This window comes from Botrytis sinoallii (assembly GCF_014898435.1).
Source record: "Botrytis sinoallii strain Bc 23 chromosome Unknown BSIN_020, whole genome shotgun sequence".
NCBI classification, from domain to species: Eukaryota; Fungi; Ascomycota; class Leotiomycetes; order Helotiales; family Sclerotiniaceae; genus Botrytis; species Botrytis sinoallii.
In genome coordinates, this window is record NW_024066047.1 from 139173 (window position 1) to 163827 (window position 24655).

A 24655-nucleotide genomic window follows, 5' to 3' on the forward strand; every position below is an offset into this window, starting at 1 on the left:
TGGCAACAGTATGTGATGGGGGGAATGGGCTGAGAGAATTACAAGTTCAGGGTCCAGGCCGCTGTAGGTAAGTCGTCTAAAGTGTCGTGCCTTCGAGGCTGAGTACCTTTGATGAATCGCCCAAGAATTTGGCACGATGTGCAACAATCTCCGAGGCAATGGCATCAAAGTCTTTAATTTTTCTTGCTCGCAGGCCCGAGAGTAGTGATTTCAAACCTTCAATAAACCTATCTCGTTGTTCTCCTTCGAACTCGTCCGGGGATCCCAATTTCGCAAGAACGGCATCATCTGTTAGGATAAAAGTTAGCAAAGGGGACGAAAGGGATACTCAAGGGTGAGCTCAGAGCATGCTGGCTGGAACTACCGACGCACCAGGCAGTCCCATTTCTCTAAAATGCTGAAAATCGCAAGTATTGTCATTGCATATTCCTCCCATCAATTCGTATCGACACAGTTCTTTCTTCGCATCAATCTTGTTAGTATAAGTGATAGACTTCAGCCCACCCGTAATTTGTTGCTTATATTCTGGATGAAACCGAAATGCATGAAACATTCTCAAAGGGCTTTCATATGGTGTGAAAAAGCTTGAGCTATTAGGGCCGCTAGAAAGGGGTTTCTGGGCTCGGGTCAGCCTGGGAATTGCCACCAAGAATGGAGAAGACTTTTACTTCTGTTAGTTGAGGGATACTACCATCTTCTGCCGGCAGACTTTGTTCTACGCCATTAGAGATAACTTCAAGATCGATTGAGTTACCGTTTGACAACTCTGGCAATTCATCATCTTCTGCTGCATCAATAACTGAATCTGGCGGAGCGGGGCTAAATGGAGATGACGCCACCGACGAAGTCTCATCAGCAGCAGGAGTAGCCTCTGGGGGCTCATAGTTATCCGAGTCTACATCAGCGATCTCCGAGGCATCTACCACGTCAGGAATGTTAGGGGTTGATGAAGTTGCAAGTGGCTGAGAACGCTCAAGGACTGGCGAATAATCGGAGGCTGCTTTCTCTTCATCGGGTGTGGCAGTTACGTCATTAACTTGCGTAGGAGGCGCATTGCTGTCTTCCATTTCGAGGTCACTGGGAACAGCAGAGTCTGCATCCGCGCGCACGGCTTCTTGAAGCGCAGCCTCAAGATCTTGGTTGGTTTCGGATGCTTCTTTGACCTCAAAAGAATGGTCTTCGGTTGTGTTATGCGCCATATCGCTGACACTATCAAGTTGGGTCGGAGGTATAGAAATTGGGGAGGCAGCAGTGGCATCAGTAGTATGAGATTGCTCAGGCTGTAGCTGTTGCTGTTGTTGCTGTTGTTGCTGCTGCTGCAGTTCATCGCGAGCATCATCGATTTGGTCATCTAGCTCCATGGGAACTGATGCAGATTTTGGCTCGGATTCTGCGAGACTTTGTGGTTCTGGCTCACAGTCTGGCTGAGCAGAAGCTAGAGGTGGTTCAGCTGTGGGAATGTGAGCCTCTATTATTATGGGCAGTCTGATAATAGTAATTTTGCACCTACCTGGATTGTCTTTTGTCTCTTCACGTGTGAGACTGTCCAACTTTTCTTTTTGCTCCTTCAATTGTTGATCGGTTTCCTGGCCTAGTCTTTCCATTTCCTCAACCAGCTTTTGTTTGTCCTGGAGGTTCTTTTGCACCGCCGCTTCGATTCTGGCAGTTTCGGCACGAAGTTCCTCAAGTCTCGCTTGGTTTTGTAAAGCTTCAGCGTCCACACGGGGGATGGCGCTCGCAATTCTTTCACGTCGGAGTCGTTTGAGTTCGGCCTCTTCTTTTCGGATGTCGGCGGCTTTTTGAAGCTCGGCAGCTTGAGCCGCATTAGACTGTGTTTTATCCTTAGAAATATTGGTTGCCTTCTGCATTTCGATTGAAGAATTTGGCTTATTAGCTACAAGGCCTATGTTGCTCGTACTAGCTGCGACGTTATTAATGGGAGTTTGTGCACCGCTGCTGGTTCTCTTGTTTGCCTTCCTCATTTCAGCTTCAGCAATTTTTCTCTTCAACTGCTCAATTTCGCTTTCCTTGCGTCGAAGATCCTCAGGATGTGGCTTAATAGAACTTTGTAAATTTGGTGGGGTGCTCGTCGACGATGCAGGAGGTGGGGTAAATGGTTTTGGTGGAAGAAAAGAAGATGCTGTCGGCAATGCCTTTTGTTCGGGTAGCTTGCGAGGGGGTTGAACAGGCGAATCTGCATCAGCCTGAGATTCCAATTCCATTTCGACATCTTCATCAGACTCGTCTTCATCCTCGCTGACACAAATGACAAATGGTTTTGGTTCCACACGACTTTGACCAAATGGTCGCTTGAGTGGTATTGTGGATGTCGAAGGTCCGTCAAAGTCAGCAGCTACTGGGCGTTTGCGTTGCCCATTGAGAACCGGGGTTGGCATGATAGTTTGTGGGACAGATGATGGGGCGGGTGGGGCAGAAGCTAAGAACAAACCCGGAATCTTTTGAGAGGTCTGTTGAATATTTGGAGGTGGTGCGTTCGATTGGGGAAATTGTGTTGTGACAGTCAAAGCTGGAATTGAAGTTGAGCTACTTGAATCTGTAGTACCAACCTTGTTTTTTTCAACGACTTTGCCAGCAGAGGAAGTAGAATTTGGAACCGATGTAGGCAATTCAGGAATTATGGTTGGTTTAGCTTGAGCAATCGGACTTGGAAGACTAGTAGCGGTAGTTGTGACAGACTTCGCCGCATTCTTCTGTGCTCGCTCAGCTCTCGATTTCCTGAGAGCGTCCATCTTCGCCTGCATTGTTTTTTCTTTTTCAACGGCGGCTGCACTCTTCGGTTGCGCAGTTGCAGGAGTAGCAGTGCCTGCTCCATTAGTTATAGCTTGTTTAGATCTATCTGTAGAATTTTGGGCTGAAACCTGACCATTCGGATGTCCACTAGTGGCAGGTAGGCCGGACGTAGGCGCAGAAGAAACACTGGTGGAGGGACTTTGGGCAGAGGTTGCATTGATGGTTTTCGTTGCAGTTTTCGACAATCTAAGCTCATCAAACAATTCTCCGACAAGTTTTTCATCAACCCCTTCTTCAAGATAGGCTGGGAATCGAACATCATACGACCAAAGATTCAGGATAGCGCCTTCAGCTTTTTTGCGAGCTTCAGCGACAGTTTTGAAAGTAACGGTATCGTTATGTGCATCAACTTCAGAAGGGCGAGAGCTTGCAACAGTCTCTGATACCTGACCTTTTGTGAAAGAGGGAATATTTTCCTGGCCAGATTTGGATGCAGTGTTATTAGGCTCTCCTACCGGTGATTGTGGCTTTGATTTTTTCTGTCCACCGCCCCTCTTTGTGTTCAATGCTCCCTTACCTGCGCCTGTATCCTTAATCTGAGAATTCTTGCTTTGGTCAAACACTGGCTCACTTTGGGCTACGAAAGGGGAGTACGAGGCCGAAGGTTGACGTTGATTATAGTAATCGGCTGCTGCAGGGAGACGTTAATAAACAAATTTATGAGACATCGAGATTGCTTACCATTGCGAAGAGTCGGTGGCGGCTGCTGAGGAGCAGGATCTTGGCCTGTTGGATAGACAGCGCGATGGGCAGTATCAAGATAGCCATTGCTATCATTCCCGCGATAGTGGCTCGAGCCCGGTGCGCCAATCGAAGCATTTGGGGCTGCTGAGTGCATGCGGGCAGAAGTATCATCATACTCTCCTTCGCTCATTTCGCGATTTTCAACGTTACCATACGCGGGTGTTTGTGAATGATATGCTGGCTGCGGGGCAGCCACTGGCGCATAGTAGTGCGAATTTTGAGCATAATTTTGATGGTTGTACCCAGCATAAGAATGCATGCCTTGCGGCGCTGCATTGTATTGGGGCATAGATGAGTTTTCTTGGTTCCAGCCCTGGAACGCTGGGACTGGGGGTAAATTATTCTGCATAGCGGGCGCGCTGTAGTTGGGAAGTTGTTGTTGATTATAGCCATACGCCATTGCATTATCATATCCTTGAGTCATCGTGTGCTGCCCTGATCGGCCATCATCTTGTGGATAATATGCGGACTGATTTGCATAGGTTGGGTAAGGTGGGTTGTTCGACTGGTCGCGATTGCCATAGGCCGCGCCATAGTATGGATAATCCGACATGGTCGGCAAGTACAAAGCAGTACCTAGCTTTACTGAAATAATTCAAAACTTTAACTGTGATTAGTTCTGACTGATATTGCAAAATTACCTCGAAGACGCGTTTAATTCAACGGTCGAGAATCATTGGCGCAGCGCAATCAAATCAAGGGAGAAAGTAATTACAGATGCAGAAGTCGCAGAGAAAAGGGTGCCGCGACGAGCCAGAAGAAAGGATTGTCAAAATTGAACAATGAAAAATGCAAGTGAGACTATCACTTTCTTCACTTATTTTGTTGACTCGATTTTGATAAACCTGGCTATGAAGAAGACCCGGGTAGAATCTGTCTGAAAGCTTGTTGGAGGTGGAGGTGGAGGTGCAGATGGTAATGGGAAAAAGAAACTTATTAGTACGATCGCACCAAAAGCAAACGCCAGTCGAAGATTCAAAGTTGCTTAGCGCCGGTAAATCCCGCTCGATATTGATGAGAGTGAGTGAGAGTGTCACTAGACAAAGACAGTGTCATACTAGAGTAAATGTCACGAGGTGATCGCAGCAAGGCTCACGGTGGCTGCCCTACGACAAACCGTCAATTCTCTTATCGATATGATTCTACGACTGAAGCGGCACTGGATCAACCGGCGTTGCCAGGGGAAACTCTACCATTCAAACTACCTAGTAAAGCCAAATTAAACTTTGTACCGCCACTTAATAATCCTACTTCGCGTCGTCAATATTGACTTTAAACACTGACGTTGACAAGAATCTCGATCCAATTCAAGAGTTAAAAGAGGCGAAACAGAAGAATGAATCTTTTTATTTGCTACCATCTTTACTGATTTCACATGTAATGATTGAAGAGGTTGCATGAACTTTTCTCCCCTATTTTTGCTTTGCGACAGTTTGAAATCTTCCCATGGATGGATGGACTTTGTTTACTTCTTAAGGAACATAGCCTTGCTTCAATCAATTGAAACCCAACAACGCCTACTCCACGATGGCATCCAATTTTCAGATAAAGCGCAACAATCCTTTTGCTAGGTCAGGGACTATATCCCCGGAACCAGGTGTTCCCAAAGGCAGGCCGAAAAGTGCAATATTTGCGTCAGCTCCTTTCTCATCACCGGCACAAAGCCATCAAACACACAATCGACACCAATCCTACTCCTCGCTGGGAGATATCGTGCCCCCCAATAATAATAATGTTTCACTAAGATTTCGCTCCAATTCTAAGTCGACTGCTCCCTCTTCAAACACATTTGCGCCTTCGTTCATCAATTCGGAAGAGATGCGACTCGGCGCAGAAACTGTGATGGCAATGGAAGGAGAGAATGATTTCTCCGGAAAGAGATATGTTTGGTTAAAAGATCCTCAAACTGCATCGTCAAAGGATGGGTAGTAGAGGAGTTGGAAAATCATCATATACTGGTCCAATGTGACGATGGAAGTGTGAGTTCACGAATGTGTTTTCTCTTCCGGTATAATGTCTGACTGGGTATTTAGCAACGAGAGGTCGATCCTGAAACTGTTGACAAAGTAAACCCTGCGAATTCGACAAAGCAAATGACATGGCAGAGCTTACGCATCTCAATGAAGCATCAGTCGTCCATAATCTTCATATGAGATACCAAGCTGATCTCATTTACACCTATTCAGGCTTGTTCCTGGTTACTATTAATCCATATTGCTCATTACCTATATACACGAATGAGTACATTAATTTATACAAGGGACGAGGTCGGGAAGAGAGTAAACCACACATATTTGCAACGGCAGATGAGGCTTTCAGAAACCTAGTTGAAGAAGGAGAAAACCAAACTATTCTTGTAACTGGAGAGTCTGGAGCCGGAAAGACGGAAAATACCAAAAAAGTCATTCAATACCTGGCGGCAGTTGCAAACTCGGAATCACCAGTGAAAAAACAAGGTACAACATTCAACCCTCTCGCAGCAGATTCTTCGGGCAAACCCAATCCTGGAAGCCTTTGGGAATGCGCAGACAGTCAGGAATCATAATTCTTCCCGCTTCGGAAAATTCATCAGGATCGAGTTTACGCGCAATGGCAGTATAGCCGGTGCTTTCATAGATTGGTATCTCTTTGAGAAATCAAGAGTGGTAAGGCTGAATGCTCATGAGCGGAATTATCACGTTTTCTATCAGCTTTTGAAGGGAGCTGATCGCACATTGAAAAACGAATTCCTCATCGAAGGATTAGACGTAGAGGATTTCGCTTATACACGGGATGGTCATGACACCATTGTTGGTGTCTCTGACAGAGATGAGTGGAACACTTTGGTCGAGGCATTCGATGTTATGGGCTTCTCCGAGAACGACCAAATATCTATCTTACGAACAGTTGCTGCTGTTCTCCACCTGGGCAATATAACTGTCGTGAAGGAGAGTAGATCGGCCGATCAAGCTAGATTAGCTCCGGATGCCCGCGCACAGGCTGACAAAGTGTGTAAGCTACTTGGAATTCCGCTCGAGCCATTTTTTGAAAGGGTTGTTACATCCTCGAGTAAAAGCTGGACGGGAATGGGTCGAGAAGGTGCAGACGCCAGAACAAGTTCTACTCGCAATAGACTCGTTGGCAAAGGGTATCTACGAGAGGGGTTTTGGTGATCTTGTAACCCGAATCAATCGCCAATTGGATAGGACTGGTATGGGTCTCGATGACTCTCACTTTATCGGAGTACTTGATATTGCTGGATTCGAAATATTCGAAGAAAATAGTTTTGAGCAACTGTGCATCAACTACACGAACGAGAAGCTCCAGCAATTTTTCAACCACCATATGTTTGTCCTTGAACAAGAAGAATACGCCCGTGAGAAAATCGAGTGGAAGTTTATCGATTTTGGACATGATCTCCAGCCTACGATTGATCTGATTGAGTTGCCCAACCCCATTGGTATTTTCTCGTGTCTCGATGAAGATTGTGTGATGCCAAAAGCCACGGACAAGTCATTTACGGAAAAGCTTCATTCTCTTTGGGATCGCAAAACTCCCAAGTATCGTGCCTCTAGGCTTGGGCAAGGATTTATGCTCACTCACTATGCCGCCGAAGTTGAATATTCTACCGAAGGATGGTTGGAGAAGAACAAGGATCCAATGAATGATAACATTACAAGATTGTTGGCTGCATCCAGCGATGCACATGTTGCAAATCTCTTCAGTGATTGCTCTGAAGCAGGCGATGACTCTGGTGCCATCCGAAGCAGGGTCAAGAAAGGCCTTTTTCGCACCGTCGCTCAAAGACATAAAGAACAGCTATCTAGCTTAATGGCCCAGCTGCATTCGACACATCCTCATTTTGTGAGGTGTATCATACCCAACCACAAGAAAAAACCTAAGCAACTCAGTGCACCACTTGTGCTCGACCAATTGCGCTGCAACGGTGTCTTGGAGGGTATCAGGATTGCACGCACTGGTTTTCCAAACAGACTTCATTTTTCAGAGTTCCGACAAAGATATGAAGTTTTGTGCAGGAACATTCCCAAAGGGTACCTTGATGGCCAGACAGCAGCTAGTATGATGTTAGATAAACTTCAATTGGACAAGTCATTGTTCCGTGTTGGAATCACCAAAGTCTTCTTTCGTGCCGGTGTGTTGGCAGAGCTTGAAGAACAACGTGATGCCTTGATCCGCGAGATTATGACACGGTTCCAATCCCTGGCACGCGGTTTTACCCAACGACGTATTGCCAATAAGCGACTGTATAGAGCAGAGGCAACACGGATCATACAGCGAAATTTCCAAGTTTACATCGACCTCTGTGAGAACCCTTGGTGGCGCCTCTTAGTCAAGATGAAGCCGTTATTGGGAGCTTCGAGAACGTCAGGAGAAGTCAAGAAGAGAGATGAGATGATAAAGCAGCTTAACGAGAAAATGGACCAAGAGGCGTCAGAACGCCAAAGACTAGACGAGGAACGACGAAATACTCACACTGAGATGTTAAAGATCCAACAAACCTTAGAAAGCGAACGAGCGTTAGCCCTAGACAAGGAAGAGATATTTAAGCGTCTGCAGCTCCGTGAGACGGAGTTGAGCGATAAGTTGGCTGGTGCTATTGAAGATCAGGAAAAGCTTGAGGATCAACTGGATGATTTGCTAGAGGCCAAAAAGCGAGCGGAACATCAATCCGATGAATATCGATCTCAGTTGGAGCAAGCAGGTCACATAATAGCTAAGCTGGAGAGCGAAAAGCGAAACCTTGCTGAACAGCTGGCTGATTTAGACAATCAATTGAAGGATCTCGCCAAGAAGCAAGCGGATCGAAGCGCACAAGAAGCGCAGCTTTCTCAGGACGTCCAGCTACTGCAAAGTCAACTGAGTATTAAGGAGAGAAAGGTTCAGGACCTTGAGGCGAAGCTGATCAGAAACGATCAAGATTCGGAAGTCAAGTTGGCTGCAGCGGCGAAAGACCTTCAAGCTTCTAAATTAAGGGAAAGCAACTTAGCCAGCGAAAACCGCAAAGTACAGAAGCAACTTTCTGATTTATCTGCTACATCGACAGGGTATGAAGATCTCGTCAGGCGCAAGGAAAGCGAGTTGGCTATCCTTCGGTCTGATAACCGTAAATATGAGGCCGAGAAGAAAAGTTTTGACGAGCAGAAGCGATCACTTTCGACGGAAAAAGAAAATATTGCCAACAGGTTAAAGGAAGTACAGGCCGAGATGTTCGCAATGAAATCCCAGCAAGCCAATCTACAAAAGGAAGCTGCCGACGCGAAAAAACTTCTTGATGCTAGACTGACAGAAGATGCTCACGCTGAACAAAATCGAAAGAGGCTAGAAGAACAGATCTCGACCTTGAAACAGCAATTATCAGAAGTGCAAAAAGACCTTAGCAAAGAACGACAATCTCGAGACGATGTCCAACTCCTCGCAGAGCATAAATTCCGAGAGCTTAGTGAGAAGTTTCAAGAACTAAATGAGGCTAAAATCATTATCGAAAAGGAATTATACGTCCAACAGGACACTCTTAGAAGAGCAATGGAGAACAGAGTTTCTGCTGAAAAGGAACGCAACGAAGCGCGAAACGAAATCAGAAAGCTAAGAGAGGCGAAGATTGCAGCCGAAGAGGCTAGGATACAAGCTGAAGTAGTTGGAGACCGCAACGCATCACGCCTAGCCCGCGAGCGCGAAGCTAGTTTGAAGAAAGATCTTGAAGCGGAACAGAATCGAGCAAAGTATTTTGAGACTGAGTGCAGCCGCCTGAATCAGCAAGTGGAAGATCTTAATAAGGTCATGATAGAGTCTGGAGATTTTGGTCTGAAGGTCGATCAAGAAAAGGAGCGACTTGAACGCGAACTGAACACAGTCCGAAGTCGATTAAATGCGTCTGAAAACGACAATCGTGCTTTACTCAATAAGCTTCAACAAAAAGGTCTCGAGATTGCCCGCACGAGCTCTAGGGCAAGTGAATCATCGAGAGGTCAGCTAATAGCAGCCCAGAGAGAGAAAGCTAAGGTCGACGAGCAGAATAAGAAGCTCAATAAACAGCTGGGTGATGTACAAATTCAACTGGCATCCCTTCAAAAGCAAAAAGAAAAGCTGGAGCTTAATCTTGAGGATCTAACGCGTGAGGTTGAACGTGAACATTTGAGTAGTAGAAACGCGGAGAAGACCTCTTCAACTATGACAACCCAGCTAGCAGAGGCAAACCGCAAATTGGAGGATGAACGACAGTTGCACTCTCAGGCTCAGTCTAAAAATCGACAACTCCAATCTTTGATTGATACCCGAGATAAAGATATCATTGAGCTGATGAAAATTGTGGACCCAGAGATGCCTGCACCGCCGGTTGTACAACTCGATGGTAGTTTCGATAAGAGCACATCTGAAAACCCAAACCTTATTTCTCAACTCACTCAAAAAGTCGAGGAACTTCGGCAAAATCTCAGAGTTCAAGCTGCTGGTCGGTCGAATGCTGAAGCACAAGTACTTGAACTGCGAAAACGATATGAAGACGAGTTTGGTGACCATTCCGAGTGGCACACGCCCGGTAGGTCGAAACTTGAGGAGATTGATGGCAATGAGGAAACTCGAAATTCATCCCCGACACATCTTAGAAACAAACTCAATGGCAGACCTCTGTCAGGCGCGACCCCACCTAATCCCCGCTTTCCAAGCTCAGGTGACGTTGGGCAAGATTCTGGACGCTCTGATCGTACTGCCGATATGTTAAGTTTCAACAATCGCATGGATTTGAAAGCTGACGTGGAAGAATTACAAAATCAATTGCAGCTATCACAAATGGAGAATCGTCATCTACAGAGCCAGCTTGAGCGTTTTGTTCCAGGACGAGATATCTTTGAGGATAGTCCGTCAGTACGCCGTGTGCACAAGCTTGAGCAAGCCAACACTCGACTTCATGAAATGCTTGATGATTCTGCAAAGAAAGTTTCCGCTCTTGAACAGAGTATTCAAACGGGAGAATTGTCATTCCGCGATATTCAAGCGAAATCTCACGAGGAGCTCTTTGAGCTCATCAACAATCAAGAAGAAAACAGACGAATTCTAATGTACGCTCACAAAGATGCATTAGTAGACCTCAACGATACGAAGAAAAATTTTGAGATGTTGAAACACACCCGAGCAGTCTTGGAGGTTGATCTCCGAGATGCCAAGTCTGATCTTGAGGACATGACTTTGCAAAGGGATCAGGATGCCGCCAGTCGAAATCAACTTTTGCAAGAGTTTGCCGATCTTCAGATCCGTTTGGATGCTGAATCCTCAAAATTGGCTGATGTTAGTTCTAGTCTCGGTCTCTATAAGAGTAGAGCAGATGAGTACTTTAGCAAACTTGAGCAGGCTGAAATTGCTGTATTGAAGGCTTCTAGGGCCGAACAATTTGCCAGATCTCAAGCAAAAGAAGCAGAGGATACATGTGCCGAAATCATGTCAGAACGGAAGCAAATGGACGAAGCCATTGAAGATCTTCAAAAACAGAACCAACACTATGAAGAGAAGCTCGAGGATCTTTCCTCTGATCTCGATGCTGCAGTACAAGCAAGGAAGCGATTACAACATGAGCTTGAAGATTACCGAAGCCAACGTGCCATGGAGATTGAAGACAAAGAATCTAGTATGGAACAGACTAGAAAGAAATACCAAGCTGAGTTTGCCACTCTCACGAATGAATTGGACATTGCTCGTGAGGAGAAGCTATTCAAACAAACAGAGAACACAAGGCTTCGGGAAGAATTGGATCAGCTTCGAACGAAGTGGGACGATGAAGTTATGAACAGTTCAACGTGGTCTAAAGAAAAGGCTCGCCTGGAGGCCACTCTTTCAGATCTCAATACATCACGCGACGAAGCCGTCAACGCTCACAATGAAGCTCAAGGCAAAATTGTATCACTATTAGCACAAGTGCGGAGTCTCAGAACAGACGTGGACGATGCAGCTGCCGAAAGAGACATTCTTCAACGCGAGAAGCGCGGCTTACAAGCTCGTCTAGAGGAAGCTAAAGCTGGTCTCGACGATCTTGCACGAAGCGATAGCCCTGCGCTACGAAATGCTGCTGGAATGGATCGCGAGATCTTGGAACTTAAATCTAACTTAGCACAACAAGAAGATATTGCAGCTGCAGCCATCGGCAAGATGAGACGATCTGAAGCACTTGCATCTGAAATACAGAAAGACATTGTTGCCGAGAGAGAAATGACAGCACAGTTGAACAAGGAGAAGGCTGCGCTAGAAAAGTCACTCAAAGAAACTCAGGTCCGACTACTGGATTTGGAAACTAAAGGCTATTCAAGTGCCAGCCAAGACGTGAGGTTCCTTCACGGTCGTGTCCAAGAGGTGAGAATTTCCTTCCCAAAAACTTGTCACTAGTCTAACATAAATTAGCTCGAAGCCCAACTTGACGAGCAAGAATCCGAACGCAACAAGTCGCAACGTTCCGTAAGAAATGTCGATCGCACAGTCAAAGATCTTCAACAGCAAATTGAACGCAAAGAAAAGGCCAACACGCAACTTCAAGAAGATATCGCCCGCTCGAGAGATAAGGTCGAAAAACTTCTCAAGACAATCGACGAGCTTCAATCAAGTGATTCGACCAATCAACTTTCAGCTCGTAGAGCAGAACGTGAACTAAGGGAAGAAAGAGAAAAGGCTTTGAGGTTAGAGCGCGAATTGGAAGGCTGGAAGGCATTGAGAATGCAGAAAGGTCCGGGTGGGAGAATAAGTGCGAGTGGTACTTGGAGACCGAGTAGTGAATTTGGCTCCGAAGATGCAGGGATTGACATCCCTAAACGAAAGAGTAGTTTGAGTAGGCAGGATAGCATGAGCAAGGGGTTCTTGTAATTTCTTATGGTACGGTGGATGATAATGTGATGTAGGAAAACTTCGCGCAGAATGAAGTAGAAATTTATTCTCGGGCGTTTGTGATGGGAATAGCAGGAGTAGTGAAGCAGGAACGGAAGAGGACAGTGAAAGGAATGGAGCACAGATTTGTGTATGAATTGTATGTTTTTCGTGTTAGGGGTGTATAATATCTTTATTTCCCGGAATGTATGGGATGGAATGGGCTGGAATAATACCTATGTAGACTTGTGCGTGTTATAAATGGAAATTTTGGTTTCTTGAGAACTCCCAAAGAGGCTTTATCATGGTCGTGGGAATGTGAGTTTGGGTTTGAGTTTGTGCTATAGATGTGATATTTGGAAGGGATGTTCAAGAGAAGAGTTGGGATTTAAAGATCTTCAAGGGAAAGGAGAGCTTAATAAATGCTTTCTTCAATCTTTTGGGGTGTGGGAGATAGGTGATGGAGTAAGTGATTATTCCGGGGGGGAAGGTGGGTATGTGAAGAAACAGAGATACCAATCCGCGTTTATTATTGGAAGAGGATCATTCAAATCGCGTAACACTTTAAATTTATTCTTTCAAACCGCACTTAGAAGTAACTTGGCCTTAAAAACTTAGGGGTTTAATGTCAGAAGGTAGGCTGTGGGTTTTGGATGGAATTGAAATGCACGTTTTGGGTCAATTTACATAGGTACGAGGTTCTGTTCTGTGTAACAGAAATTTGGTTGTAAGATTGGATTTAGGTTATTATTGGATTGTGGGTATTTTTGTAGGGTTGGATAAGAATCCCATGGTGGTCCGCGGATGATTATGGGGTGTATAAATTTCTCACGGAAGATATGCATTTGTAGGCAAGGTCTCAAAATCCGCTAGAGAATAGGAATTTTTCCCGAAAAAGCCTTGATATTTTCCTAGCCCCTGATCCATGGCCAAAACTAACCCTCAAATTTGTTTGAAGGCGATGACGATGTATCTTCGCAGCTTGTGAGGCTCCTTTCTAAGTGTTCCCTGTGTACCGACTACTTCAAATTATCCACTCCCAATGCTGCTATTATCTCATAGAAAAAGCGGATAGTCATAGTCATACCTATTCATACAGTCAGCTTTGATAACATATACCTTGCGGGTAGGTTTCAGGAGGTTCCCACATTCGGAATTCTTCTGAATTATCCGGTTCTGAGAAGATTAAGATTGGCACCTGTCTTCGCTTTCTCCATTCTACTTCTTCTCCTTCGATGCGCTCGTGAAAATCTCTCGCATGTATCTTCTCCGCATATGCATCATTGAGCCATTGTCTCGTCTGTCGTTTGTATAAGTTTTCCGCGCATGTCATGACTACTGCGTCGGCATCACCCTGATTGAAAGATACCAAGAATTGTCTCTCGTGGTATCTCTCTTGGAGATGACATTCGATGCAACCATGAAAATTCACACGCTTTTTAGTGTTGGGGTGGGTATGAGTCTTTCCAAAGTAAGGAAATGGAATAGCAGTCATGTAACGACGGGCTATCTCATCCTCTCGTTCGAATCCCACGTAGGTATCGTGTGGGGCGAGTTGTCTGCTCAATACTGGGCGATCAGCGAATGGATGCTTAGGGATGATGACTTCGTGTCGTGAGCGCAGCAATAATTGTCTTTCGTTGTTGCTCATGGACATTCCATCGACGTATTCGACGTCACCCAGGGGAACAAGAAGCAGACGTTGAGAGCTCTTGTACCTATTGTAGCCGTAGGTACCTGGAAGCGTTCGCAACTTTGGTGGATTTTGCACCTCGGGCCAAATTTTGATTGCAGAGTTGGGACGCTGGAGTCGGATGAAGTCGATATATGGAATGGTTCTAAGAGAGATATCATTCCGGAGACAATAAGCGCAAGCTCGCTTGCCTTCAAAGAGTGATAAAAAAGCACCCATGACTTTTTCATCATCCAAACTTTAACTTAATTAGCACGTCTCGGTACCATTGAAGAGATTTCGGTACTTACTGCGTACGGGGCTCAAAGTCTTCTACGCAGAATTCGCATTCAGGGGTTGTTAAGGCATAATGCAACTGGAGCAGAAGTACATTGGATCCCACTCCAGTACTTAAAATGGCGCGCAATGCCTCTGGAGCATTTTCAGAAATTTCTTGCCATTCCAGGTTAGTTTCAACTGCCAGTCTGCAATATTGAGAACAACGGCGAACATTAACCAGAGTTTCAATGTCAAGATACTTGAGAGTGCGCTGGAAGATCTCCATAGGCATCTTAATAAGGAGGCTAATGTTGATTGCACTCTTGGGGCGAACCATAGGGAGCTTAAAAGACTTGGTAGTCTTGCTGTCGAGCGGACATTTTTCCCCTAATTCTTGACTCGAGATGAAAGGCTCATATTTTTGTTCGGATGGAGCTTGATCTCGGGAACAGCAGGTACAAGGCATTCTGTAATGATATTAGTTCTCTGATTATTGCTTGAGTTTACTCTGCCCTAAAGATATTCATACTACCAAGAGTACAGTTCTCTGTTGGTAGCGAAAGTTTGTTGTAGCTTATGTCACTATATGTTATGTGCTCAGAGTTTTGGAGCTCTATATTCTCGGGCCACATGTATATTAAACTGGCAAACCTACGTTCCTGTTTTATGAGAGATTCTTGGATCGAATATTGAGACTCAAGTCTTTGGATGGAATATGAAGGTGGCGTATCAAGGCCAGCTCAAGATAAGAGTATCCAATCTAACGAATACCAAGGAAGAGGATTGGTAGGTCAATTAAGATGAACAGGCGAACAAATTTCCAAAAAGCTTATCTGTTCTCAATGTTATGGTGTGTAGGTATGTGGAAAGAAACAAGACTTACTGAGCTAGACAATATGCTGTTGAAGAGTTTGTAGAAAAGTACACTGACTGTGGTGCCTGATCCGAGGAGGGAGCCGAGGGAAGGTCTAAACATGGACCGTGCACAACAGGTTACTGTGGCAGCTCGGAGATTTAATTGCCGTCTGTGCTCAAAATGCGGGGATGGATCACACTAGTACTAGTACCAACCATATCTCAACCTCCTTCAAGATTTCTGTACTTGAGGAGATGGAGGTACAGATAATCTTCGATTTATTACATTTCCTGTTCAATTCCAGTCATTTATATAAGCCTAGAGCCATTGCATTAACCCTTTATATGTATATTCATTATGTTGCTGATTTCAAATGACACTGCCTAACTTGTGTCTATTTACGCTGGGTTTGTTAGATAGATAGGTGGAAAAAAGTATCAAACAATTAAGATTTACAACATGCAAATATAATGGCAATTCTCTCCTAGTAGTCATTAAGCTAAAAAGATGTTTGGGAAGTGAACTATCAACAAGGAAAACGTTGTGCACCTTTCACTTGTACATTAGATGTTAAGATGTGTATGTCTAGGTACATTCATCTTATACCTCTGACATTGGATGTATGTTCCTGGTATTGATATGTATGTCCCTAGTATTGATTATTACTGCCACGGTTTTCTTGTCTGAAAATATGGCTCACGATGTTTGTCTTTGTTCCTTAAGGATTGTTACAGTCTTTGTTGTTGTTACAACCTGGCCCACCTTCTATAATTTGATCATTTGACTTGATAATATGTCAATTGGGGGTCAGACCCTTTTTGTTTACTCATCGGGAAGAGAAGAAAAATCTTCCTAGATCGACAGTTCGTGTAGATATGCGATTGATAAGGCTGAATATGCCGTGTCTCAACAGTTTTGGGGGCAAAGACAATTACAAAGAACAAGTCAATACGCGAATCTCACATGAAAGGCCAGTTATGTTTTCATCCGAACTTCTGATCTCAATAAAGAAGACTCACAAGGTACTCAAGGAGAAATTTCTACATCCTAGTGGGGCTCCAAAAATTTATTCGAGTCTTTTGTTGAGCTCTGTATTCATCCAGCTTGTTGCCATGGCTCCCACAAGGAGATTTGGATGTGTGGGATGTCCCACCTTGTTCCTTTCTTCTTTCCTAAGGTTCCTTGAGAATCTTATACTCAATTTGCATTCTCCTCAGAGACTCGAAGCAATCCGCCAGCTTTACAACCATCTATTGGAAATTCATTTACAGTTGATCAATTCAGAAGCTTGGCTTTACTGACACAAGCCGCCAACTACAAACTAGACGTTTGATAAATCCTTTACCATGTCAAACCCCATTCTGGAAGAGATGCAAGATGCAGCTGCAACAGTTTTTGAAACTGTTACAGAAGGTCAAGAAAATGGGAAACTAGGAGGAGCCATTCAGGTCATTGACCAAGGATTGGGTAACCTCTCGAGAAGATCTATTATAGGAACTCTGTTTGATTTTATTACCTTCGTCTTTAAAACACCATTTCTCGTCATTTCATCGATCCCTTTCCTCGCATATTCGATACCCCAGTCAGTCGCCTCCTTTATAATTGTACCTGGTCAGATTTTATTATCGATTCCTAGAATTGTTCAAAAGCTTCTTGAGCTCGCGCTTAATCCGACACTCGCAAGCTTCGGTGCCACCACATTTATTGGAGGCCTTTTCTCTATATTAGTCTCTCTGCCAAATACCAAACTGGGGCGGGGAGTGGAAGCGCTCCATAATTTTCTCTGCTGGGCTCCTATTTATTCTGCAGTACTGCTAATTTCGAGCAGCTCTGAAGCCTCGCGCGAATTCTTCGGTACTCTCCACGAATTCTTCGTAGCAAGACCCTGGTCAGCAGCTTTCGTCTTCCTTTTTGTCTTCAAGTTCTTGAAGGTAGTCGTCCATTTATTCTCCTACAACTTTCTCTCTAGCTACAAACTTCCGCCGCTCCACCCCTCTGTTGTACCAAGCGATGTTACGGTAATTATAGCAAGCGTTGGTAATTTCGCCAACGAGTTTGTCAAAACTATCGATTCAGTCCTCGAAAATCACCCAGCTAAAATCATAATCTCGACAGTCGGAACCGAAAAGCTCATACAAGCCCGCAGAGTCATCGAGAGAATAATGAGAGAGAAACGCCTTCCTGGACGAAAGATTGAGGTTATTGCTGTTCACCAGCCAAGCAAACGTGTTCAATGCGTCCAAGCTTCCCTTCAGGTTAAAACTGGACTCATTGCTTATGTCGATGATCATGTCTTCTGGCCTCCTACTTTTCTCCAGAGTGTTCTCGCAGAATTTGAAGACCCAGCTGTAGGTATTGTCGGAACCTGCAAGCGTGTCATCCGCGAGCCTGGAAACAACTGGTCTGATTCTCTCCGCAATTTCTTCGCTTGCATCTACCTTGAGCGCCACAATTATGAGCTCACTTCTACCTACAACATTGACGGTGGATTATGGGTTGTCTCTGGAAGAATATGTTTACTCCGAACAGATATCGTGCAAACAGTCGATTACAGAAGTAAATTCCTTTCTGAAACTTTCTTGGGAGCCGGCCCAGTCAACTGCGACGATGATAATTTCAACACAAGATACATGATCAATCATGGCTACAAGACCGTATTTCACAACAGACCAGAAGCTCTCATTGAAACAACTCTAGGCACATCGGGAGGCTGGCCCAAATTCTACCAACAGCTTCTCCGCTGGTCCCGATCAATCTGGCGCTCCCATCTCAAAACCGTCCTCATCGATGGAACATGTTGGAAATTTTGCCCCTGGACTAGCTACGCCATGTTTGTCTCCGGACTGTTGAACATCTCTATCATCTATGATTCTCTCTTGTTCTTCACACTCTTCAAATCCGACTTCTACACCGAGAATAATCACGCTGGTGCATATCTTTTTTGGGCAATAATTTTTAGTCGTACGATTAAGCCATGGAATTATTACATGCGCAATAAACATGAGATGTGGTGGGCTGTACCAGCAGAAATCCTCTTTGGCTACTTTCATGGAATCATTAGGTTGATTGCGCTATTAACTTGCCGTGATATTGGCTGGGGCGGAAGAGATTTAACAGAGCTTGCACCAGCTGTAAGAGGTCCATAAGAGTACTACCTGTTCTAAATGCGATACGCGATATGCGATATGGGGTGCTGGGTCGGGGTGAGCAGGAGTTATCTTGCAATCGTTTTACTGGAAAGGAGTATGGGCTTTTGAAGCCATAGTCGCTGTTGCTTCTATGGATGGATATTGCTTGGGAGTGTGGGTTGTGATTTGAGTTGGAGTTGGAGTTACTGCTGGGGCAGGAGGATTTTAACTACCAAAAAACCTTTTCTTTGCCAAAAAAAAATTGATAATATGTCTATACCTAGGGGGTACCCACAAGGTTCTACTATTCGAAAATTAGATAGTCTCAAAAAAAAGAGATTTATGAAATTGGTTTGTTCAGTGGGAGTCATCAAGGACCACTGCTTGCTTTTTGATAGTTGCATATTTGTCTTCCACAGCATTCAAGGTGAAATTCTCATAGGTGATGTTTTGTAGGTTTACACAGTGATTTATTACAATAAGAACTTTACAGCCCATTATATTTGACTCAGTAGCATTGCACAAACAGGCCGCTCTCTGGTCGCAAATAGACTTCATTTCTACTAACTAATTGTCCCTTTTCCTCGCAATACATCATTATAATCATCTATGATCGCACCTGAGCAGTGGAAAAACTTTCTTTTCTTCCACAAAGCTCTGTATACATATACTACACCTGAAATCTAGCAATAGGATACTCACCTGGGCAATCTAAAGTAACCTTCATAACCCTAACACACACCAACCCTTTCTTTTAGAAGAATTCATTCATGCTCTCCAAACCAACCAAGTTATATAAAAGAAAGTCATGTTAAGTTCCTTCAATCACATACTCTCCTCCTTTTCATGTATTATGTTTCCTACTTATATATTTCCATTCATATATTATCATCTCAAAAGAACCATTTACAATTACCCCTTCGCAACCAATCATCAAACATCATGCTTACAATCAATTTTTCAGTGGTTGAGGAGATCCACTATTTGCACAATGATTCACTCAAAAGGTTCACCAAATACCTGTTTCCACTACAAGATAATTTATCTAACTTCCGAGACTAGCCGAATTCGAAATGACTCAGACGAAGAAGAATCAATACAGCTTTTTTTGTTTATCTAATTTGATATTATACTTTCCTGGATCTAGTCTACAAGCTGTTGCTTGGTGAGATTAATCGTGTTCTTTATATACTATATTTTGAACAAATTTGTTTCTACTGGTCATTCTTTTATATTTCTTACGATATTTACTTCATTTCAAAAACTTATTATCTCAAGGCTTAGACAACTACCTGTCACTTACTGTGTTACTGAATATTCGCCAATCCTCAACTACTTACACATTCTCAACCACTTGCACATTGTTGATCTTAGACTTGAATATCAAGCTCAGCCCTGTCGAAATTAGACGTCATTCAAGGTTTTAGAGCTCAACTCCCCTTTTCGATGATAGTAATCTAACACATCCTCAAAAGCACAGTCACTTCATTTGCCTAATTGCTATTTGAGTCCCGAATAGTCGATTGTTACACGTCAATTCCAAGTTTTCTGGAACCAAAACGGATTCTGATCTCTAATATCCAACTCCTCATTCCAAATAACGAATATAATCCGAAATCATAATGGAGATCTACAAGCCTGTATGCTACAACATGAGGCATGGTAACACCAGAGATCCATATAAAGAACCATACGCCACAAGAATGTCGAGAAAGTTCTCAAAAATTGACATGCAACGGCCCATAACGCTCAAAGAAGACGAAATTGCCGCGGCTGTCATAGCCGCAGAAGAGCTCACAAAGAATTGGGGTCTCCTTGGAAGAATCATGGGCGCATATGAACCGGTCATACGCAAGCGCTGGCCCAAAAAAATCCAAGGTCAAACGTGCTCAACTTCTGCAAGAAGTATATCCGAAGATTCCAAAGGAGCATGCTCCGGAATTTGATAATCTGCGAGCTCGCTGGACTGACGCACCCCTCAACTCGAATGGGTACCAGAGATCCATGGAGACACCATATATCAATTTAGAGGACCTCACACAAGGCATGTTCCTGCCTCTTTTTTTGAGCTCGAGAGGTCGATATTCCCCGCATCTATTTGTACATGCAGATTTCTACGCTATGCACTTCGGGTTAAATATGTGGGAGATTCCAGAACCCAAGATCTATGATGGATTGAAGCCATGGAAACGCGCTGTCATCTTCAAAAATCCAGATTCGGGAAAATACATTGAGTTTCTCGAATCAGAGGAAAGATCACATGAGGCTTATGCGTCTGGCCTAGGGTTCCCTCCAGGAAAAGCAATCGTGATATTGAGAGCACAGGTTTTCACGTATCAATTCCTCGTGAAGTGTTGCTCAGCAATACTTCATGACATTCCAACGCTTCTGGACGACAATCATAATTTTAATATCGTCCCTGAACCGGAACACATCTCTCCATCCTATTCTCAACGGCTGAGTACTGTCTTTTCTGTAACCGAGTCTCTTTACAGACCACCGAGTCAAATCGACTTTCAAAGAATAGAAGATCTCCTTGAAACGAGACGTGCCGCAGCAGAAGACCACCTATGGTCCCTAAGGGAAGATCCTAGCTATTTCGCTGAGATGCTTGATGCCGCAGGCGAACGTCATTGTCATTCCAGCGAAGAAGATTCGAAAGGATTTGAAGTATTCAACATCCTCGAATACGCATGTGTTTCCTTGCTCATTTGGAACAATCTGCGGGATGATTTTCGGCACTGGCGAAATCTTGAAAGAAAGTATTCGGCAGAGATCGCTTCTGACAGGCAGCCTCCATCTGAGTATGAAAGCGTATTCGTGTGCTTTTGGGAAAATCTAGACCGGGCTAGTGAATACTTGAGAATGGATAACTTAAGGCGAGAGATTTTGTTCTCAAAAGCCTTCCAAGACAGCCTCGTTAAAGATATACTGCTTGATTATTCTGTTACCATACGAGGGGATATAAAAGCCGGAGCGCAGGATAAGCTCTTCTTCATACTATATGAATTATCTCAGAACGAGGCCATTCTCTATTGCTCGCTACCGGATCTAGTTGATCAGCTCGAGCGTTATCTGCTTGCAAATCAAACTGAAAAGGACCGAATCACGACTTTGGGGTCGTCAATTTTAGCGGACATTGGCATTGTTGCTTCGATAAGTCGAGATTTATATCTTTATCAACCCTGGGCATCAGCAGTAAATCAAAAACTTAAGGCCGATGATGGCACCATAAAAGCCATTACGGCCTCCAAATGGGAACGCACGATGGATGTTTTTGAAAACCTGGAGAACCAAGCCGTGGACGAGCTTACAAAACTTATCGAATCGCCCAACTGCTTTTACTACCCTGCAGAGCAACGTCGAAATGCGGCGACGAATCACAGAATGCGACAGGCTGAGGAGTTGCTTGATAAGGTCTGGGATCACCTTGACCAAGCGTATCTCGAGGCTTCCGAAAAGACCACACTATCTAGAGCCCTTCGAGATCTTATCACGAACAAAAGAAAGTTTATTCGAACACCAGAATGGGTCGAGACGGCTCCCAAGGTCAAGAAGTCTGGCTAAAAACGCACTCCAATTGGTGACGAGCTGCTTAGTTCTTTTGAACACGTGCGAACTGACGAAGAAAAGAAGACCCAGTATTTAGAATTAGGCGATTCAACAGTCAAAGCGAAGGTCATGGTAGAGGAATGAATTGTTCATAAAGAAGTATACGTAAGCATCTGCCTTAGTGGTCACAAATTCTGTCATATGATAGTGTTACATAGCAAAGGAAGAATAGACATGTCCAGAGATAGAATGATAGAATATAGAGAGTACTTCAAAGCAAAATAACAACGTCAAAATCGTTGCGTACAAATGAACTTTGGTGGTTGATGATCAATGTGTCAATGAAGTCAAGTAAAATTAATTTGAGTTGAGGTTAAGTCACATGGGCGCCATTTTAGCCCTCTTTTGGAGGAAGACTAGTAGTAGTTTACTCAGGATCTACTGGGTGTCACCGTTTTAGAGAAAACCGTTTTTAGGACTAGGACAAATTTATGCACCCACCATACAAGTTCTTGCTTCAATACAAGACTGTTACCTTTTAAATTGCCTAGTTATAATCATTGAACGATGATCGCCCCAAAATTTTCTTCCCAGAATGATATCGAGTGCACAAGGTGGATCGTTTTAGCCTCTTTCTCTTCTCTAGATATTGACGGTTTTACTTGGCGTAACTTACATGTCAAAATTCAATGAATTTCCTCCACAACTAATCCTTTTAGCATGGAAGCTAGAAACAAACCTTTTTTTTTCTGCTACTAATCCGTTACCTTAGTACTACTTAGAATTCTGGAGCTGTCATTCTTCATTTTGAATATTTTTCACCCAAAACATTTCTCACTTCCAAAAAAAGTAATTTCACACACTCTTCACTTCAAGCCAGACAACCATGGATCTGATAATCAAAAGCAACAAAGTTACTCTCATACTTGACACATCTCTTACTTTTGAAACCGAGCACATCCCGCTAGCACCCATGTCTCAATCATCGTACTTTGATCTCGAGACCGTGAGCTTCACTCCCCCACCACCTCCAACACACACTCCCGAAGCTTCGGAAACACGATCAAGAACTTTCGATTTCTCAAACATACAAACATCCATTACAACCGTCTCAAACTCTCCAAGCAAACTCCCACGGGAGCCTTCCATACCACAATTTCCACTATATGATCGTTTTCCTCGAGAAATCAAATGTGAGATCATGTACCAAGCCGCGCTTCAAAGCAAGTCACGTTTCATACGAGTCGATATCCACAGCAGATTACTATCACCCAAAACCAGACGACGCAGCGATCGCATCGACGCCTTCCTCCACGCTGGCGGAAAGTGGAAATTTCAGGAAGGAGACTTCGAATACCTGACTATCACCCGTGGATGCGGATGGCACGCTCGAGACCAACTCATGATAGACCAATTCTACTTCCGTCCCGAAAAAGACATCCTGTTGTTCTCTGAACAAGTTTTGGAGAACTACCAGAACATCAATATATATCCTTCTGGATGCGTGAAACGTTTAGCGATAAACATCCAGGATCTCGAAATGTTATTGACTCTTTACAAGGGCCACATTCAGCTAGACCCCCCTAATCACTCAACTCTGTTCATCGGTAAACTGCGAAATCTGGAGTACATATACGTACTTCCGCATTGCGTTTCTCGCAACGCAACGTACATTGAGTATTACGTTCTTGCGGATTCAGATCGGCCCAGCACTTTTGATAGGAATATTCTGCTCATGTGGTGGTTTTCCTGGCTCAGTAAAGAGTCTGACAAAATTGGCTGGAATCCGCCGAAGATTTCTTTCAAAGAATTTCGCTGGGCAGGATTGTCGGAAGAGTAGATGGGTGGATGTCGCTATGTCATAGCCAAGACATAGAAATGGATTTGTTCGTGAACAAGTAACAGGAGGAAAGAGATATTGATATAATTTTACAGATACCAAGTAATCATTAATGTATAACATCAGCGGATATAATTCGATAGTTAATACCTACTTAGAATTTAATAACAATAATAATAACAATCACCATTCAAATACCCATCAACACCCACTCGAGTATCCCATCTACACAAACCCAACCTCAACAACTATAAACATCAACCTCAACCTCAAACAAAATGACCCAAACGAACCCACAACCCCCCTAACACTCAAAATAAAGACAAAAATAGAACATAAACCATCCCCGCCCAATACTCCAAGTTGTCACTGCAGAAATCCCATAATTACCTCGAGGATGCCCAGAAAATTACGTATAGCGTATCGCGTATATACCAAAGAATACCTAGAGACGATATCAATGATTTATTTTGGAGCAATCACGTGAAGCCGAAGAACCTACCTAGGTCTGTACTATAGATCAAAGTTCACCTGGACATTGTGTGCAAGTCCGATTAGGAACTGAGACTCACCGTGAAAACAATGCTTAGATCAACATTTCGATGTCCAAAATACCACACTATATCATCGACATTTACTACTTCAACACGATGATTGAATATATGGCACCCAAGAGAAAAATGTGGGATTTTAAAATTTGGAGTTTGAAGATTAAGTACCCCATGCTTCAAAAGGAAGGCCAAATTATAGATAGATACCTAGTTACGCATAGTCACTTGAAGTCACCAAAAGTATGCACAGTGTCTAGATAACTGAGAGAAAAGATCATTACTAATCTGCTCAATATTATTTTCACAGTATTGCTGATTGGACAACGCCATAACTGTAATCTATCCTGGTAAAACAACCACCAATGAGAATCACAAAACTTC

The 24655-nt window shown here is 43.8% G+C and overlaps 6 protein-coding genes across 6 annotated transcripts; 4 read left to right on the forward strand and 2 right to left on the reverse strand.

Annotated features, from left to right (window-relative positions):
• Positions 1–76: 76 nt before the first annotated feature.
• Positions 77–4108, reverse strand: EAF02_009462 (uncharacterized protein; the record flags this gene model as incomplete). The annotated part of the gene is made up of 5 exons (XM_038905510.1): positions 77–288; positions 373–616; positions 669–1450; positions 1511–3442; positions 3493–4108. The coding sequence occupies 5 exons, from the start codon at positions 4106–4108 to the stop codon at positions 77–79; spliced, it is 3786 nt and encodes a 1261-aa protein (XP_038754568.1).
• A 1545-nt stretch (positions 4109–5653) lies between these two features.
• Positions 5654–12396, forward strand: EAF02_009463 (uncharacterized protein; the record flags this gene model as incomplete). Its single annotated transcript, XM_038905511.1, has 4 exons — positions 5654–6011; positions 6067–6546; positions 6605–11892; positions 11941–12396. 4 exons carry the CDS (start codon positions 5654–5656, stop codon positions 12394–12396), a joined length of 6582 nt encoding a protein of 2193 aa, XP_038754569.1.
• Positions 12397–13452: 1056 nt separating this feature from the next.
• EAF02_009464 (uncharacterized protein) lies at positions 13453–14813 on the reverse strand (the record flags this gene model as incomplete). The annotated part of the gene is made up of 3 exons (XM_038905512.1): positions 13453–13483; positions 13545–14327; positions 14380–14813. The coding sequence occupies 3 exons, from the start codon at positions 14811–14813 to the stop codon at positions 13453–13455; spliced, it is 1248 nt and encodes a 415-aa protein (XP_038754570.1).
• Positions 14814–16549: 1736 nt separating this feature from the next.
• EAF02_009465 (uncharacterized protein) lies at positions 16550–18349 on the forward strand (the record flags this gene model as incomplete). The annotated part of the gene is made up of 1 exon (XM_038905513.1): positions 16550–18349. One exon carries the CDS (start codon positions 16550–16552, stop codon positions 18347–18349), a length of 1800 nt encoding a protein of 599 aa, XP_038754571.1.
• Positions 18350–19953: 1604 nt separating this feature from the next.
• EAF02_009466 (uncharacterized protein) lies at positions 19954–21898 on the forward strand (the record flags this gene model as incomplete). The annotated part of the gene is made up of 2 exons (XM_038905514.1): positions 19954–20209; positions 20238–21898. 2 exons carry the CDS (start codon positions 19954–19956, stop codon positions 21896–21898), a joined length of 1917 nt encoding a protein of 638 aa, XP_038754572.1.
• Positions 21899–22769: 871 nt separating this feature from the next.
• On the forward strand, positions 22770–23723 carry EAF02_009467 (uncharacterized protein; the record flags this gene model as incomplete). Its single annotated transcript, XM_038905515.1, has 1 exon — positions 22770–23723. The coding sequence occupies one exon, from the start codon at positions 22770–22772 to the stop codon at positions 23721–23723; it is 954 nt and encodes a 317-aa protein (XP_038754573.1).
• Between the last annotated feature and the right edge of the window lie 932 nt (positions 23724–24655).